Genomic DNA, 16673 nt, shown 5'->3' with positions numbered 1-16673 from the left:
TTCGTGGGTTCTGCAATGTTCCTTGCAAAAAGGAGAGGTCATGTTAACCGTACGAGCTGACCAACTGACAAAAGGATCATGTAGCGTAAGCCACGGCATTCCCAAGATGAGTCGGAACTGCGGGGCATCTATCAGGTCGAACTGGATGTGTTCTCGATGATTCTCACCAAACTCCATCAATAAAGAAAGGGTGTTGTAAACCACCGGGCCTGAAGAAAGGATGGTTCAGTCGACTGCCTTTACCGTCTCGGGGCGTAGCTTCTTCTCGCACGGGATGCCCATCCTTAACGCGAAATCCTGGTCGATATAATTACCAGTGGCCCCGGAGTCGAGAAGGGCATCAACTTGCAAGTGATTGTTGGTAGCAATCCAGAGAGTCACACTTATGTTCATGTGGGCCACTGTGGGATGAAGGGTATTGGCAAGAACAGGGGAGATCATAGGGAACTGGTATCTCGAGTCAGAGACCTCCTTCGGACTCGAGATCTTCAGTTTTCCGACGGTTCGGCGTCCTTCTGTGTAGCCTGGACTCGGGGAAGAGTAGAGCGCCCGGGAACATAATTCCTGGCTCTACATTCTTTGATAAAATGTCCTCCTTTCCCACAATATAGGCACAGTTTCATGCGTCGTCTTTTGTCTTTTTCTTCTGTAGTAAGGGGGCTTCGCACCCCTCCAATTTGCATGGGTTCAGTGTCATCAGACACCTTCGGTTTGTCTTCTCCTCCGGATCTAGGTCGTATGGGAGGATAGTAGAAACGGTTCTCTCCCCTAGGTTTTTCCCCTCTTCTTTCCAGCAAACGATGATCTAACTGAACCGTCAGATCTATGAATTCCAATACCATGGTAGGTAGTTGCACCACCTGAGCTAGAACGTCCTTCGATTCTCCTCTTAACCCTTGATAAAAGAGGGAAATCCGTTTTTCCGCTGGCCAATCAGTTTCCACCAGCAAGCGATTGAAGGTAGTGATATAGGACAGTAAATCCTGTGAACCTTGTTTGAGAGTCATGATTTCTCTGTCAAGGGTGAGCATATGGGATTTTCGATCGAAGAGTTTTCTCAATTCAATACAAAAATCAGAAAAATTATGCAATACAGGGTCGTTTCGCTCCAACAAGGGAATTGTCCAACTCGAGGCATTCCCACCCATGTAGGACATCATGAATGCCGTTTTCACAGCTTCCTCCTGAAAGACTACGGGTTTACACAGGAAATGAAGCCGGCATTGGTTCAAAAAAGTTTCGAATTTGCGAGGATCTCCGAAAAACCTCTCCGGGGGGGCTAACGGAATCCCTTGGTTCTGGATCACTTGAACTGTTGGTAGTGCTTCTGTGACTACCGCGGGAGTAGATAAGCGCAAAAAGTACCCCCCGGGTCGGGAAGAGGAAGGCGGGGGCAATGTGGCCGGTTTAAGTATGGGCCTGACTACTGGCTCCTTCTGTGTAAGGTCAGACCTCTCTTTACGCATTTGTGCCACTTCTTGATATAATGCTTGGTTCTCGGCACGAGAGGTAATGACCTCCTGTCGTAGTTCCGAGAAGCTCTCCAGCAGGGAAGCGAGAGTAGCGTCGGCGTCCATCGTCCGGGCTGAAGCGTATTCTTAGGCTTGACAATCTGTCGCGATTGCAAGCAGCGCTACTACTATCGCGCGCCACTAACCTGTGAACTCTGGTCAGCAGGAACGATGCGATGAATGTCCTTCTGACTTATCTAGACACCTCACCCAGTGGTGTCTTTGAGAACACCTTCTGAATGGGTATTTGCGAGAAGCCGGGAGGATAAGGCGCAGGGGGTACACGGAGCGATGGAAGGGGTCCTCGGGGTCTGATTCTGCGGAATCCGTAGTGGAGGGACGTACTGCAGCGTGGAGAAATAAATGCCAGATATAAGTCCCTGTTCCACAAAAGTACACTTCCTTCCCCGACCCCGATCTCTGGCACTTACCAAGGAACAACTCAGAAGTTCTTTTAAGGAAATAACAATGTGTTCCTCCTTCCACTGCGATAGGCAAGATGGTGAGAAAGTTATTCGTCACTTTCTCGAAAGGGGGTAGGAATCCCCTTAGTCTAGGCTTTACCCCTGGTTTTGCGGAAAAGTATTTTCCTCCGTGTCTTTTGCTTCCTCAATACTGCTTGAGAAACAAAGGAATAGGTCGTAGCACACTCTACCAAGCTAAACACTCAGACGCTTGGAATTACCGAATGCACATCAGGATACTAGCAGGAATCTCAGACAAACAATAATCAGTTAGTAGAAGAACGATCCCGTTCTTCTAGGGTTATACTTGCAGTTGGTCGGAAGTTGCTTCACTCCATTGACCACGCTGGCTCTTGATCGGCGATGACTTTCTCTTGCGCACTCCGGCGGGGATCACCATCCGCCACAACCAAAACCATGAATACAATTGTCAAGCGCCGATCTGTTTCCAAGGCGGAGTTATATAGGCTCCGCCTTCTTTCCTTTTCTCCAGAGCCGCTTGGCCTTCTGGGACATGTAGTTTAAAGGGATCCATCGCACTTGTTGTCCTTTCCTACTTTCCTTCGCTGCGGCTGTGTAAGCGATCATGACACATACATGCCAAGACTAGATGCATACTGGTAAGTAGCATATTCCTTATAGATATCCCAATTGATGATTTCATAACAGGATTCATAACAGGATTCATTGGATAGTTGGTTCATTGCCTCCGCTCTGTAGTCACCCACATCCATGATGACTACATTGCCCCCCTTATCAGAGGGCTTAATCACGATGGAAGAATCTTTTTCTAGCCCATTAATGGCTCTCTCTCTGTTGTTTTGATAAATTGTCCCACTTAATTTTATTTGGCTTCTCTCGTCTTTTTCAAATCCAATGTGACTGCTGCATTGAACGCCTCTATATTATCATATGGAACATTGGGATTGTATCTCGATTTTAGTTTTAATCCACTGTGTTTCTGGTCAATGTTCGTGATTCCACATGATTCAATCGGTATGACATGATCACTAACTTTCAGGCTTTCATTAGTTTCCAATTCATACTCGATTCTTAGAAGTTCCATGTCATGGGCTACTAAGCCTAGAGCACTGGAATTCTCATATGTGGAGTTCATGGCAGATTTTGCTCTACTGTGTGTTTCATACATGTGCATCAGTCTGAGTTTTCGAACGTAGAGGAAAAGATCGATTCTAGTATCAGTATAATTCAATTCCTTGCTAGGGCAGAAGGATAATCCTAGTGCTAGGACTGACATCTCTGTTTCAGTTAGGGCTCTTGAGGATAAGTTAACAACCGATTTGGTGGATTGTGATCTTAACATTCCATTGGTTGTAATCCTCTTTTTCTTTCTGTTAATCAGTCTTCTGCTTTTTTGGTCCCTCGTCCTCTTCCTCTTTTTGGACCTCTGCCTCTGGTTTGTCCCCTTGTTTGTGGTTTGTTTAGTTGGCTTGGGTCCTTCTTCTGTTTCAGGATCTGAAATTTGTGTAAGAAGGTCAGTGGACGTGACCCTAAAGGGAAAGCAGTATTGCGATCCTCTGAATCTGTGCTTACATCAGAGCTTGATCCAGTTGAAATTGCTTCTACTTGGTGTTCGCCAGATGTGATTCTCAAATTATTTTATGCCCAATCATATCTTTTTGCATAAGTTAGAATACGTCCTTCAGCATAATCCCTTTTGTTCCTCAGAAATTTGCATTGCTTCTTCTGTTTTATCGCATCCTCAATCTTTCAATTTCTTTGGGAGTGTTTTCATAAATTCCTCTACTGTTTTTTCGCCTTTGATTTTCTCAAGATCTGCTTTTAATTTAGTTAATTCCTTCCTTGTTGCCTCTAAATCAATTTGTGCATACTTTATATGCATTTCCAGCATGCCCTTACATGTTTTGGCCATAAATTGAGCCCATTCTGTCAGTAAATCTTGATTTGGATTGTCATGAGTTGGGACAATTGATATTCTCAGTCCTATCGGAACACGTAGACTTCCACGTAATTAGTTAGGGAGGCCACCTCCCACCATTTATTTATCTTGCGTTAACTCTATTTCTCTACTAGGGCAAGTTTCTGTTTTGTTGTGGAATCAATTCCAGTACTGGCAGTGTTGTTGGCTGATCTCACGGTTAATACCTCTTGCTCCTCGTTGAATAATGAAATACCTCCGGCTCTCCTCTCATTATCCTATTCCTGCATATTCAATCTGACTCCTGACACACACTGTTTGTGTACACTGCGACTGTCACGCTCGTTCCCAATGCCGCTACAAGCGCTATTGGCAGAGGCACGGTAATCGTTCCCCTCGAGCGATGCAGGCAGCTAACAATCTCCATCCTCCGACACGGACCCCCAGCGCCCACACCACTTGCGGCTCATGTAAAGCCTGCCGCAATGGTTAATAATGGTAAAAAAAGTAGAAAATATAGAACAAGTACCAACTAGAGAAAGGCCATAACCCAAACTATCAATTGTAACAGTGATTTTACTGTTTACGTACTGGAATGCACCTGTGGGCTCCAGTACGTGGGCAGTGCAAAACTCCCCCTGAAACAAAGAATCCCACAACATTTACGTGCCATTTCTAACTGACTATAACTACTCTGTAGCACGCCACTATTCAGAACAACATAACAGCAACAATAGCAGCTTGCAATGCTTTGGTATTGACAGAATACCCAAACATATACAGAAAGGGGACCGTGAGAAACTTCTCAGAATTCTGGAATCAAAGTTCATTCTGAAAATGGACAGCAAGGTCCCCAAAGGACTTAATAGTGGTGAAGAATTAGCCACAGATATAGGCCGCTAAATTCCTCCTAACGAATAGCTGTAGCCTAACTATCCTCTTAAAAATGATGTGAATTGTTAAGTTTGATTATATATATATTTTTTTCATTTTATTATATTTTTTTCATTTGATTATGTTTTACATTTAATGGAACACTTCGTATTGCATCCATGCAGAGTAATTCTTTTCCCGTCTGGGTTATAAATGGGCATCATACCACAATTGTGGACCTGCATGTAAAAAGTGGAATCATTGGTGATTCCGACTTATTATTATTATAGTATACAGTGAGGTTCCCTATACAAGCACTAGTTCACATTAATGTCATATATGCACCTTGCACTTCCATTTCACTACCTTTCCTGACATAAATTCCTAGGATGTTTTCTGTTCCCGGGACTCCCATTCTATATGTACAATGCAGAACATGTTATTTAAACATTTTGCACTGTGCGCTCCATTTACCAACATATTGTCTGCAACAATGAGAATTGAAGCTGCGCTTATTACATTATTATATAATGTGTTATTTTGTATATTGTACAGTAGCACAGCCCCAGTTAAGTAGGCATTTGCCGGATATCGAACCTCAAATGCAAGTCATTAATCGTTGTAGGACCGCACAGCAATATATGCTACATAGGCGCAATGTTGAACATGTTATTTAAACATTTTGCACTTTATTCGCCGTTTGTTAATATATTGGCTGCAACATTGATAATTGAAGCTGCGCCCATTATATTACTAAATAATGTGCTATTGATTGTATAATGTGCAATAGCGCAGCCCCAGTCTAGTGGGGCATCTGCCCGATACCGAACATCAAATGCCAGTTAAAAAAATCGCTGTAGTACTGCACAGCGGCATATGCCACATAGGCGCACATAAACTAAGCGCATACAGCAATAATGGTTGTAACAAAATATTAAAAGAAAAAAGTTCCACAGCGGATCTAACAACTAGCACCTCTATATTCCAATGTCCCTCAAATGTCCACATTTTTGTTGTGCTGATAACCTCCAGGACCTGCTGCGGTTTGGTCCCACTGGAATTCCAGATGAAAACTTCAGAAAAAGAATGGAGGCAGCACCAAGTATGAAGTAAACCAGGACCACGTTGTATCAAAAATATATTTTCTTTTATTCTTTCATTTTTAAGACAGACAACGCGTTTCGCTCCCCAACCATGGGAGCTTCGTCAGGGCAGAGATGTTAGTAGATCTTGAAGTGACGCAATGGCGCAGATGAAACAGTTTGACCAATAAAATATTATGGATGCTGCAAGTGAGAAAACGGTTTATGAATGGCTTTTGAATTATCCAGAGATCAACCCCTAATAAGTATGTCAAGGCGTCCAAACTCCTTACCCGATATCAAAATTCCGATATCCGGATAATATTATACACACGTCAGGGGCCTTTGAGTAAATGACACAATTAACCAAGGGGGTAATGTTTCCAAAAAATAATAATGTAAACTCAGCGTCCAATGTTAGGCACGTGCGCAGACCTTAATAAGCTGCTACCACAATTGCTCTAGGCTTCCTCTTACTGCAGTGTCCCCATGACGGATTCGGTCGGAAAACAAAATATTGTTTTATTCTCATGCATTTAAGAGTGACAATGTTGTTATTATTGTTATAATGAGTTACCATTTCTGCGATGAATGAAATCACAGTGCACGAAAGTAGTATTTCTTCCATGTTCAGCAGCACTGTAACCTATTCTAGGGGAAATTGGGAAACAGGAAACAACTTGACAAAGGCTAACGCCTAAACGCATCGTCCTTGGTTTTTGAGTGCACAATAAATATTGTGCTGTCTCCTGGTGTTCTGCCTTTTCATTCCGAGCCATATCTGAGGTGTGAGTGAGAAACCCTGTGATTGATATACAGTGATTCAAATGGCATGATATAATTGGGTTAGCAGTCTATATAAAGTTGGAAATATTGTCCATAGTATACCCTTGGAGCTGAAGAAATAACATTTTTTGTTTTCATTTATTAGGCTCTTTGCAGACTTTATCGGACAGTTTCAGCTATAGTGTCAAAAGTGAAGAAGGACTCCAAACAAAACCCATTCATGTTTTAAAAACCTCAGAACCACAAGAAGAGCCCAGCACGCATTCCACAGAAGAAAATGAGTTGGTTGTATCAGGTGAGCATGAGTTGATAATATAAAACAAGGGTAAACTGATTTCTACTTTTGAAAACTTTTCAAAGATGAGCAACAAGAATACATTCTCCAACCAGAGAATATCCCAGGAAGGTTTCTCTTTAACCTCAGTCCTGAGAAGGTTAAAAACAAAAGAAACTTTGAAAGAGCTAATTTCTTCTGGGTAACATCATGAGCACAGTTACGCTCAGCCTTTTGGAGCATATTCAGAACGTTTTTTTAAAATAATTTGTTAATTAACATTTTCTAACACTGCAAGGAGAAATTTAAGGCGAGTTACTCTGTATCAATTTCAAAGTGATTCTGAGCATAGGTTTTTGCACAGGTGTAATATGTTGCAAACATCAGTTCAGAATCAACAGGGGACTCACTGCACTTTAATCTTCACAGATATGTAGAATGTATATCACCATCCACAAGTCCACTTATCACAACAGTAAGTTAGAATCAGGTACTCAAAATGGGATGTATCTACTGTAGCTTGTGATTATAACACAAGTGGCACATCAACCAACATTCAACTTAAATTTATCCTACACTTGGCTAAGAGAAGAGTTTTCTGTATAAATATCTAAGTGCTGTCGTGCCTGCTGCTTCTTATGAGCAGTCTCTGTGTGCAGCTAGCTTAGGTATATTTCAAATGACCATTAGTAAACTCAACTATTTGTCAGATGTCAGCCCAGACACTCCCATATCATTTGCATGAATGTCTCATGCACAGATTGACTCCACAATGCTGAGTGTAGAATCCCTCCTTCTCAACCTTAGTGAGGTTATGTTTAACCTGTGTAAGTACTTACATTTAATACCCTTATATTTGGCATTGTAGGATATTGCAACATCTAGGCTGCAGCTTCACTTATAATCTGTTCAGTTGTGACCCTGGTTGAAGCTCTATCTCTCTTGGACAGATCAACATGTTGCAAGATTATTCTCATCTCAATTCATCTGCTTTGATAAATGTCATTGAGAACATCCCTGGGCCTCTTTCATACAGTTTCTTCCTGCTCCAAAACCGGCATGTTTTCTGCTTGTCAATGCTTTTGTTCAATTTACCTACAGCCCACATACCACTCTGCCAAGTGCTGCAACTACCTACTCGGAAATCATGCAGCACGTTGGTGATATAGTCACCCATTCTTGTATGATCGCTCCATCACAGTCCACCCGAAAAATGTGTTGGTTCGTTCAGGCCAGACACATTTTTCAGGTGGACTGTGATGGAGCGATCATAAAAGAATGAGTGACTATATCACCAACCTGCTGCACGATTACTGGATGCACTTATCTCCCTACTACTGTGCCAGTGTCCTAAATGCGCATGGGATATATCTCAGGATGTATTTGTGACCACATAAATTGGCTTAGTAGAAGCACCCATTCAATATCTGCATTTTTCCTCGTGGTTAAAAGCAGTAATTTATCCAATTGTGTGGCCTCTGGGTTACATATTTGATAACGTGTTCATTATTACCTTTTTGGAATGCCTCCTCTGTGCATGCAATACTCTCCTCCAAGTATTAGAAATCATTTGGTGTCCATCTAAGTCACTCATCAATATCCAACACTGTAAAGTGACCCAGTAACAGAAAAAACTGTGATTTCTCCCATTGAACCCTGCATCCCATTACAAAAAAGAACACTGCAACCTTCCCCGTGGTCATGCCTACTTAGTGTGTCATAAAATGAATAACATCCATATGCAGTGCCATTAAGCTAGTGGAGTCACCTAGTTTAATAATTCAATGCCTATGTTTTCATAATGTCACCAGCGACTCAAGCTGTAGTGTGAATAATGAGGGATGAAATGGGCAACTTTACAAGGTATCCCTAAATAACTATCAAGTCGACAACTTTGTATTCATGTTATAAATCACAACTGGTCAGTCTTACAGGGTATAATTCCACACTCAGAACTATGTTCCCAAATGCATTTTAAGTACTTTCTGAACCATTTCCATCTAAGGAAATCAAAAGCCTTTTCGGCATCAAGATAGATGAGTTTTTATCTTATTTGTCTCTTTTTTCATTTGCTATAACAATGTATTGGTGCCTTAAGGCCTGGCCGATTTGTAGAAATGCAGACTTTGTTGTGTATTTCCTAAAAATAAATAGGAGCTGCGCGTTTAAACAACATAAATTAAGGGATTGGTGTTCAGACTGATTCTGGACACCACACCCCCACCCCGCCAAAGGATATGTTATCCTTTGGACCAGCTAGCTCACAGTGCCACCTTAAGCCCCATAACCTTACCAAGGAGCAAATAGTTTCTGGCATCTATCGAACATGACAACCCTTGATCCTTCAGGGATTGTGGAAACAGTACAGTACTTTTCGCTCAGTCAATCGTACGCAATTAGTCGGAGAGAGAGACACAGAATAAACGACGGTGATGGTTTCAATAAGCATTTATTAAACCAGTGTCATTCTAGTATAAAACATGTTTGCCGCGACAACCATTAGACAGAAGCAAATTTAAAAGATTACAAGCATCAACAGAGTAAATAAAAAGTAGAATCATACCATGGTGCTAAACAGAAAATAGACAGTAATCAAGCGCACTCCTACGATGCAACCCTAAGTGTACCGAAGTGTACCTAGCACGTATGCGGGTGTAAAGCCAAGAATCACCTGGCAAAAAGACCCAACCCCATTACCTGATGGGAGAGAACGAAGAACCCCGTCTTGGGCTCGAGTTGGACACCCTGCAAGGGATGTCAAACTGCTGCGTGTTGTAGCTTCCGCAGGGCGGGACCTCAGTGTCTTGTGTCAGGAGTAGTTCTTTCGCCCTAGGATGAAGATGACTGTGACTTTTTTGCAGCGTATGTTAGTCCTGTTATGTACGTCATGGTCAGGGTACTTTTCTAAAATTCCTCATGCATAATAATTGAGGCAAGTTTCGAGGAAATCGAACATTTATTTTGCATGTAACTGGTTAAAAGGTCAGTGCTAGAACCCTTATGCAGAGCAAGGTAGGACTAATGTAGGTGAAAGGTCGTTTAGGCCTAGTTTGGGGTACATGACAACTGATTAGGGCACAGCAGCATAGGAACCACTACTAACAGCCTATGAGAGAGATCACTTTGCTTAGGATCCTTACAATGTGGGTCAGCAATGAATAAGGTCTATACAAGGTACGTTCATTTGGATTCAAAGCTTTTTGTGGTAGCACAGTTAGAATTGCCATTCTCAGAGTGAGGGCTAGGGAATCCGAAGATCAGGAGGTCACAGGCTTCCTAATACAATTATTTTCCACACCATCACCTCCTGAAGCACTACCCCTCACAATTCCTTTCTAGGCTATCAGGATATTCTGTGCTGTGAAGTCTACCCCCATTATTATTATTATTATTAAATTTTATAAAGCACGTAGTCACCCGTAAGTATCCCAGCGCTAAGATCCAAACAACTGAGGGTCAAACTGGGACAGATGGAGAAGGCAGATCAGGGGAAAAGGTGCGTTTTCAGCCGCTTCCTGAATCTAAGGTAGTCTGGTTCTGTCCTAAGGTCCCGGGGAAGGGAGTTCCAAAGACGGGCAGTGTTAACAGAGAAGCGCCGTCCACCCGTGCGCACCTTCATGACTCTGGGGATGGTGACAAGGTATTCCTGATCAGAACGGAGGGATCTTGGGGCTTTGTAGGGCCTGATGAATTTTCTTAAAATAGGGGGGCCTTTATCTTGTAGAAGTCTGTGAGACAGACAGAGAGCCTTGAACTTCACTCGCTCTCTCACTGGGAGCCAGTGAAGGAGTTTCAGGGCTGGTTTGGCTGAGGATCTGGCTGGGGTATTAGTAAGGATCCGAGCCACGGCGTTCTGGATCCTTTGTAATTTGTTAAGGGTTGCCTCAGGAGCGCCTAGGTAGATGGTGTTACTGTAATCCAGCCTAGATAAGATAAGGCCTTGGATTAACAGTTTCTGGGAGGCCGGAGGAAGTAGGGGCAGAATCTTCCTGATCGATTTGAGGAGCCCGAAACAAGTACCCGCAATTTTTTTGGCTTGCGTCTTGAAAGACAGATCTTTTTCAAGCCAAATTCCTAGGCTCTTGATCTCAGGCTTAGGAGCAGGGAGTTCACCCAAGCAGGGGGGCCAGATGTTCTGAGAGAGGGAAAGCCCCTTCTGGCCAAGGAGGGGAATATCTGTCTTTGAGCCATTAAGTTTCAAAGATAAGCTATTCATCCAACCTTGTATTTCTGCCAGACAGTTGTATAGATCCGATGGTACTTGGTTCGGGTGGGATAAGGACACCACTAATTGAGTGTCATCAGCGTAGCTGATGATATGCACTCCGAACGGGTTGACAACCTCCTCCAATAGGGACATGTAGACATTAAATAATGTCGGGCTTAGGGATGAGCCCTGGGGCACGCCGCATTGGAGGGGGGTTTCAGGGGAAAGGGTGTCATTCTCCCAGACCTGAAAGGAGTTCTGGCCAAGGAAGGAGGTGAGCCAGGTCAGCGCAGTGCCCTCCACACAGACGTTCTTAAGTCGTTAAATTAGGACCCGATGGTTAACGGTGTCGAAGGCCGCACTGAGGTCCAGGAGGATCACTGCCACTGATCCTCCTGCATCCAAAAGTGCTCTGGCCTCCTCCACCGCTGCGAGAAAGGCGATGTCAGTGCCCTGCCCTGGCCGGAATCCAGTCTGCGAGTATCTAAGCAGATTGCTGGTTTCCAGATACTGCAAGAGTTTTTTGTTCACTAGCTTTTCAGCAATTTTGCTGGTTCCGGGGAGGAGAGAGATTGGCCTGTAGTTGGCCAAATCCGAGGGGTCCAGAGAAGGTTTTTTTAGTAGCGCCTTGACGACAGCCGCCTTCCAGCTGGAGGGAACTTTTCCCTGAAGTAGTGAAGCATTTATGAGATGGGTGAGTGGGGGGACGATAGTAGGTGCAACTTTCTTAAGTATGCGTAGCGGGACCGGGTCCCTAGGGGATCCGCTTTTGATGGTGTCTAGCGTAGTTGCGACCTCTTCGGCAGTTACTGGTCCCAAAGAAGTTAAACGGGGAGAGGTGGGTTTATTAATACATTCTTCCTCGCTGAGGTTAATGGGTGGAATGGAGGTCTGGGACTTTAAGTAATTCCTTTAAAATGATAAACGTTTCCTTGCTGGAGCACGAGGAGTTTTCTATCCTTTCCTGAAAGAATATGCTTTTAGTTTTCCGGAGAGCGAGCTTGTAATTTCTTAAGGAGGTATGGAAGGCATCCTTCTTAGCTGTCGACTTATCCTTCCTCCAGGAGCGCTCCATTCTTTTACACTCCTTCCGTAGAAGATTAAGCTCAGGAGTGTACCACGGGGCAGGGCTCACTCTTTTGATTCGCCTAAGGGTGGTAGTTTTTGGGAGAAGTTTGTCCAGTGATGAGGTGAGCCAGGAGTTAAACTGTTTATCAGCGTTGGCTGGGTCTGAGATTGGGGAGGGGAGAGATGCCCTGAGAATGGTGGTCCATTCGTCTGGGACAAGTTTGTGCCAGCGCCGGTCGGTGACCCGGGTTTTGGTCTGTTGGGTAGATGGAATGAAGAGATACCAAGAAATGGGTACTAAAAAGTGGTCTGTCCAAGGGAGGGGAAGGGAGGAGCTAGTGGTAATGTCTGTGATGTTGGTAAAGACAGGGTCTAAGAGGTGCCCCTTGTCGTGGGTGGGTCCTGCGTTAACTAACCGAATGTCAAAGGACATAAGGTCAAGAAGGAGTTCAGACGCAGTTTGATCTTTGGGGTCTGAAAGGTGGAGATTAAGATCTCCCACGATAAGGAAGTTGGGAGAGGAGGTTGCTATCTGAGAAACCATGTCAACAAGAGCATTTAAGAATTTCCCTGGGGTTCCCGGCGGACGATAAATCAGCAGCCCCGAGAGGGAGTGTGCGGGGGATATTTGAAGAGCAAAGTGGCAGCTTTCACAACCTTCAATGTTGGCATTACTAGATCTACAGGCGAAGTATTCTCTATGGATAATCGCCAGTCCGCCCCCTCTGCCAAGGGGTCTGTGTAAAGTTTGAATTAAATATCCTGGGGGTAGGGCGTTAACAATATCAGCATCTGACCAGGCAGTAAGCCACGTTTCTGTAAGAAACAAAATGTCAAAACCATGATCTTGAATCAGCAAGTTAATTTCATGAGCATGCTTAGGGAGGGGCCGACAGTTGAGCGGGCCCAGCTGTAGGCCGGAATTACCTGCAGTGATGGTATCAGGGTTACATAGTTCACACTTGATGTAGGGTTTACCTCCTGCGTGGATGTAACTGCACTCAGGATTTTTTGCCGAGTGAAGTGCTAGAAGCCTGTCCCTCGTATAGACCACTCGGTCGTTGGAGGAAACGGGCAGAGTAACTGGGCCTGGGTCCTGCTGGGCCCAGCCGGGCTTGTCTTAGGCGCTCCCGCTGCGCTCATCCGCTGCGCTTCCTCCAATGGCACATTTTATGTTGAGGAAGAGGAAGTTTCGAAACTTTCCCATTCAGACTCGAGTTTTCATTGGGCCAGGATCTGATCATCAGTGCTTTGTCTGCATGTGGCTAATTTGTTGGATAGTACTTCCTAAAGAAATTTTTATTGTAATTCTTATGAGGGTTACATAACCACCTGACACAGAGTACCCAATATAGGCTGAACCCTCATTTTTCCTACCAGTCATCCAATCAAAGGATGCACCTTTCTAATGCATCCAAAGCTTTTATTTTCTCTTACCTTGTGTACATAACTCATCTGCATTATTAACATATTGACTCCTTAGGGTAAATCAGAGCCTCTAGCAGCCGTCACGACCTCAGCGTCTGCAATCTCTTCATAAATAGAGAACTGATCTTGCTAAATAGCCTGTTGTGTATCGATTTAGACTCTTTATGAATATTCCTGATCCATGCCCTTATATAGGTACTATTCACATTGCCCTTATATAGGCATAGAACTCCAGTCCTTATTTAGGCATAGTCCATGCTACCCAAATACAGGCATGGCTACTTACATCCACTCATCTACGTCACAACGAGCTCTTGGAAAACCAGACTGTTAAGCTTTAAGGACTTCCCCTTGCCTGGATATTGAATTCTCCAAGAACTCCTTTATTAAGCATGAACATCTATTCCTTAGGGGTTCATTCATGACGTTCATATGCCCGACTTTTACGTCAATACTGGCATTCCTTAACACCTTCATGGTATAAATATACCTTCACTTGCTATGGCATGGCAAGGTTCGGTTCGGCTACCTACTTGCACGACACAGCTCGCCACAGCAAGTCCCAAAGGACGTCATCTCCCCAACTGACGCACTGACCAGACGCTGTCATCCTCCATGCCGAGAATCCAGCTCCAGTGTTTCCGACTCTCCTTGCGGGGTGTTAGAGAGTCGAGTCCCGGGAAAGAGATACCAACCTCTCTCATTCTAAGGTATGGAGCTGATTAGAACCTAGAGAAACCTTTGGACATTCTTGGCAAAACTAAACTATAGCTAAAACAGCACCTACTTCTTCCCTCGTACTAGACTTAGGTTAGGTACACTGGGGTAGGATTATTTTAGAAGCACCAGTTGAGTATTTTAGCCTGTGTTATTTATGTATGTATTTTTATATATGTCATAGCAACAGACCATGCTATTACAGTATTTTTTTATATTACTGTTTACGCTGTACGCATTATACTTCGCATTCTTTCTTACGATTGTAGCAGTTCATATCTCTTGCATGAGAAAGAATTCTGTTCAATAAACCCTTTTTATTGAAACGCCCAGTCTATCTATTTCTCTGCACCTCTGTAGAAACGAAGCATGCACGATTGACTGAGTGAAATAGATATTTATTGCCATTTCTTGCATTAAACCAAATCAAACTAATGGTTTCAAGATTGTCAAAGTGGATGCCATTTTTGTAGTTTACAACTCAAGGGCATCCTGTCAATTAAAATATATTTGACTATGTGTTTGTTTTAACCTGAACATATACACTTTCTGCACTTTTTTGGTCAAAAGTGATCTCTTTGGTAGCAATTTGTAACTTTAGTGTCTACCATCCCCATCACTGAAGCAACAGACTAATCCTACTGCAAAGTCAGAGCATCCTAATTCTCACTGGTCTTTAGGTAGATGCGTTGGAGAGGAAAGTAGGAAGTTGGAAGGCGGATTTGGAATGAATGAGACACTATGCAGCTGAGCAGTGCTAGCAAGTGTTCTAATATGTTCCAGCAATGCATTTTCTGTGAACAACTATCTGTTCTGTGTGACAACTATCACTCCCCTTCTGCAGACAGATCCTTCATACATGTTCTAATCACTAGTGACAAAGTATGGGACACGAACTAAGATGTTCTCCGATGCATTTATGATCCCACATTTCTGTCTCCCAGGTGGGAAGGGGCAAGGAAGATGAGGCCTTACTTCCCCACTACTCCAACGTCTAGTGCAAATAGTAAAAAAGAGTAGCTGTTGTGCAGGTGGGAAGAGGCCACATGGAAAATTCAGTAGGCTTTTGATAGATCGACCTAGGCTTAGTGGATAGCAAAAGAGTGGGTCCAATCACTTCAGTCCAAGTGCAATCCCAACCCATGTCCCACCCCAACTCTCCTTATCTAGCTGTTCTTGTTACTCCATCATGAGTATCCACTTTGTCTTCAGCCCTCCAAAGCTTCACTGTCAAGTGCTACAGCTCCAATCTATCCAGATTTTCAAAGTCTGCAGTACATGAGGCAGCAAAGATCAGGATTGGATGTACTTTTTGGAGTACATGGTTGTGACTGGCAGCTCCGGTCAGATCAAAACAAGGAGAACTTCTTATGTATGCAGTATTTGTAGGTCTGACAGAGAGGCAGTCAGGCAGCTGGTCGACCACATTACCTCTAACCATTACTTCTGCTTCCTTATCGTTTGTCGATTTATATAAGTAATTCTGCAAGGTTTTCTTCATTTACCTTCTCCCAATATATAAAATTATATTTCCATAAATGCTTCTAGTACAATCGGTTTAACAAGCCCTTTACAAGTACTTTTGATGTTTACCCCATGATAGAATTATAGGCAGATGAGAAGTGCTGGTACTCTGCCACTAAATATATTTCAGCAAAGCTGAGAAGTGCAGGTACTCTGCCTTTCAGGTAACTAAATGCAAGAACTAACTACCAGACAGTACCTGCCCATTTAAAGCACTGATTATAACCCAAAATCTCAGTACCCAATAATAAAACCAACACTTTCGTTTGGTAAATATCCTAAGGGACAGAGATGGGGCTTCAGTTAAACCTTGTGATGGAATTCACCTCAACTTCACAAAAAAGTACATCTGATCACTAGATAATAAAAAATGGACCTGAATCACGGTTTAATTTTTCATGAAAGGAAGTAGGTGGTTCTACCTTTCCTAAACCCAGAACCTTGAAGACCGACTTAGAGTCATGAAAACAGAAAGTGCAGGTTTAAAGGACTGCATTCTTAGTGTACAGCAACAAGTGTGTATGTAGACTTTACACTTTATGTACATGTGCTGGTTGGTCAGTCAGAGTGGTGTCATTGTAATAAATACATTCAACAGACTAGGATTTAATCCAAAGCCCTGTTAGACCGTTCTCAAATTTCACTTTCAGTCATATTGTCACAGTGAAATACCTTAATTCCATCAATCCATTCTACATCCAATGCATAAGAAGTCTACCTGCAAATTCTTCAACTTATGAAATTCTTCAGGTACCAGACTGGATCCAGAAAATGTCAAGTGATAGCTCTCAGGCGCCTCCGACTAGCGGCATGCAGCTAGAACTGCCCTGAAAGTGACC

The 16673-nt window shown here is 43.4% G+C and overlaps 1 protein-coding gene across 10 annotated transcripts in view; it reads left to right on the top strand.

Annotated features, from left to right (window-relative positions):
• The window catches only part of NBR1 (NBR1 autophagy cargo receptor), a 577507-nt gene that overhangs the window by 400112 nt on the left and 160722 nt on the right, over positions 1–16673 (top strand). For all 10 annotated transcript variants that reach the window (XM_086924037.1, XM_086924035.1, XM_086924034.1 and 7 more), the window contains one exon: positions 6762–6911. In XM_086924037.1, the coding sequence (XP_086780163.1) occupies positions 6762–6911 (150 nt within the window). The remainder of the gene's footprint in view (positions 1–6761; positions 6912–16673) is intronic.

Source organism: Lissotriton vulgaris, chromosome 5 (genome assembly GCF_964263255.1).
Source record: "Lissotriton vulgaris chromosome 5, aLisVul1.2, whole genome shotgun sequence".
Taxonomy (NCBI): domain Eukaryota; kingdom Metazoa; phylum Chordata; class Amphibia; order Caudata; family Salamandridae; genus Lissotriton; species Lissotriton vulgaris.
Note: the sequence above shows the minus strand (reverse complement) of the source record. Positions and strands in the feature narration are given on the sequence as shown.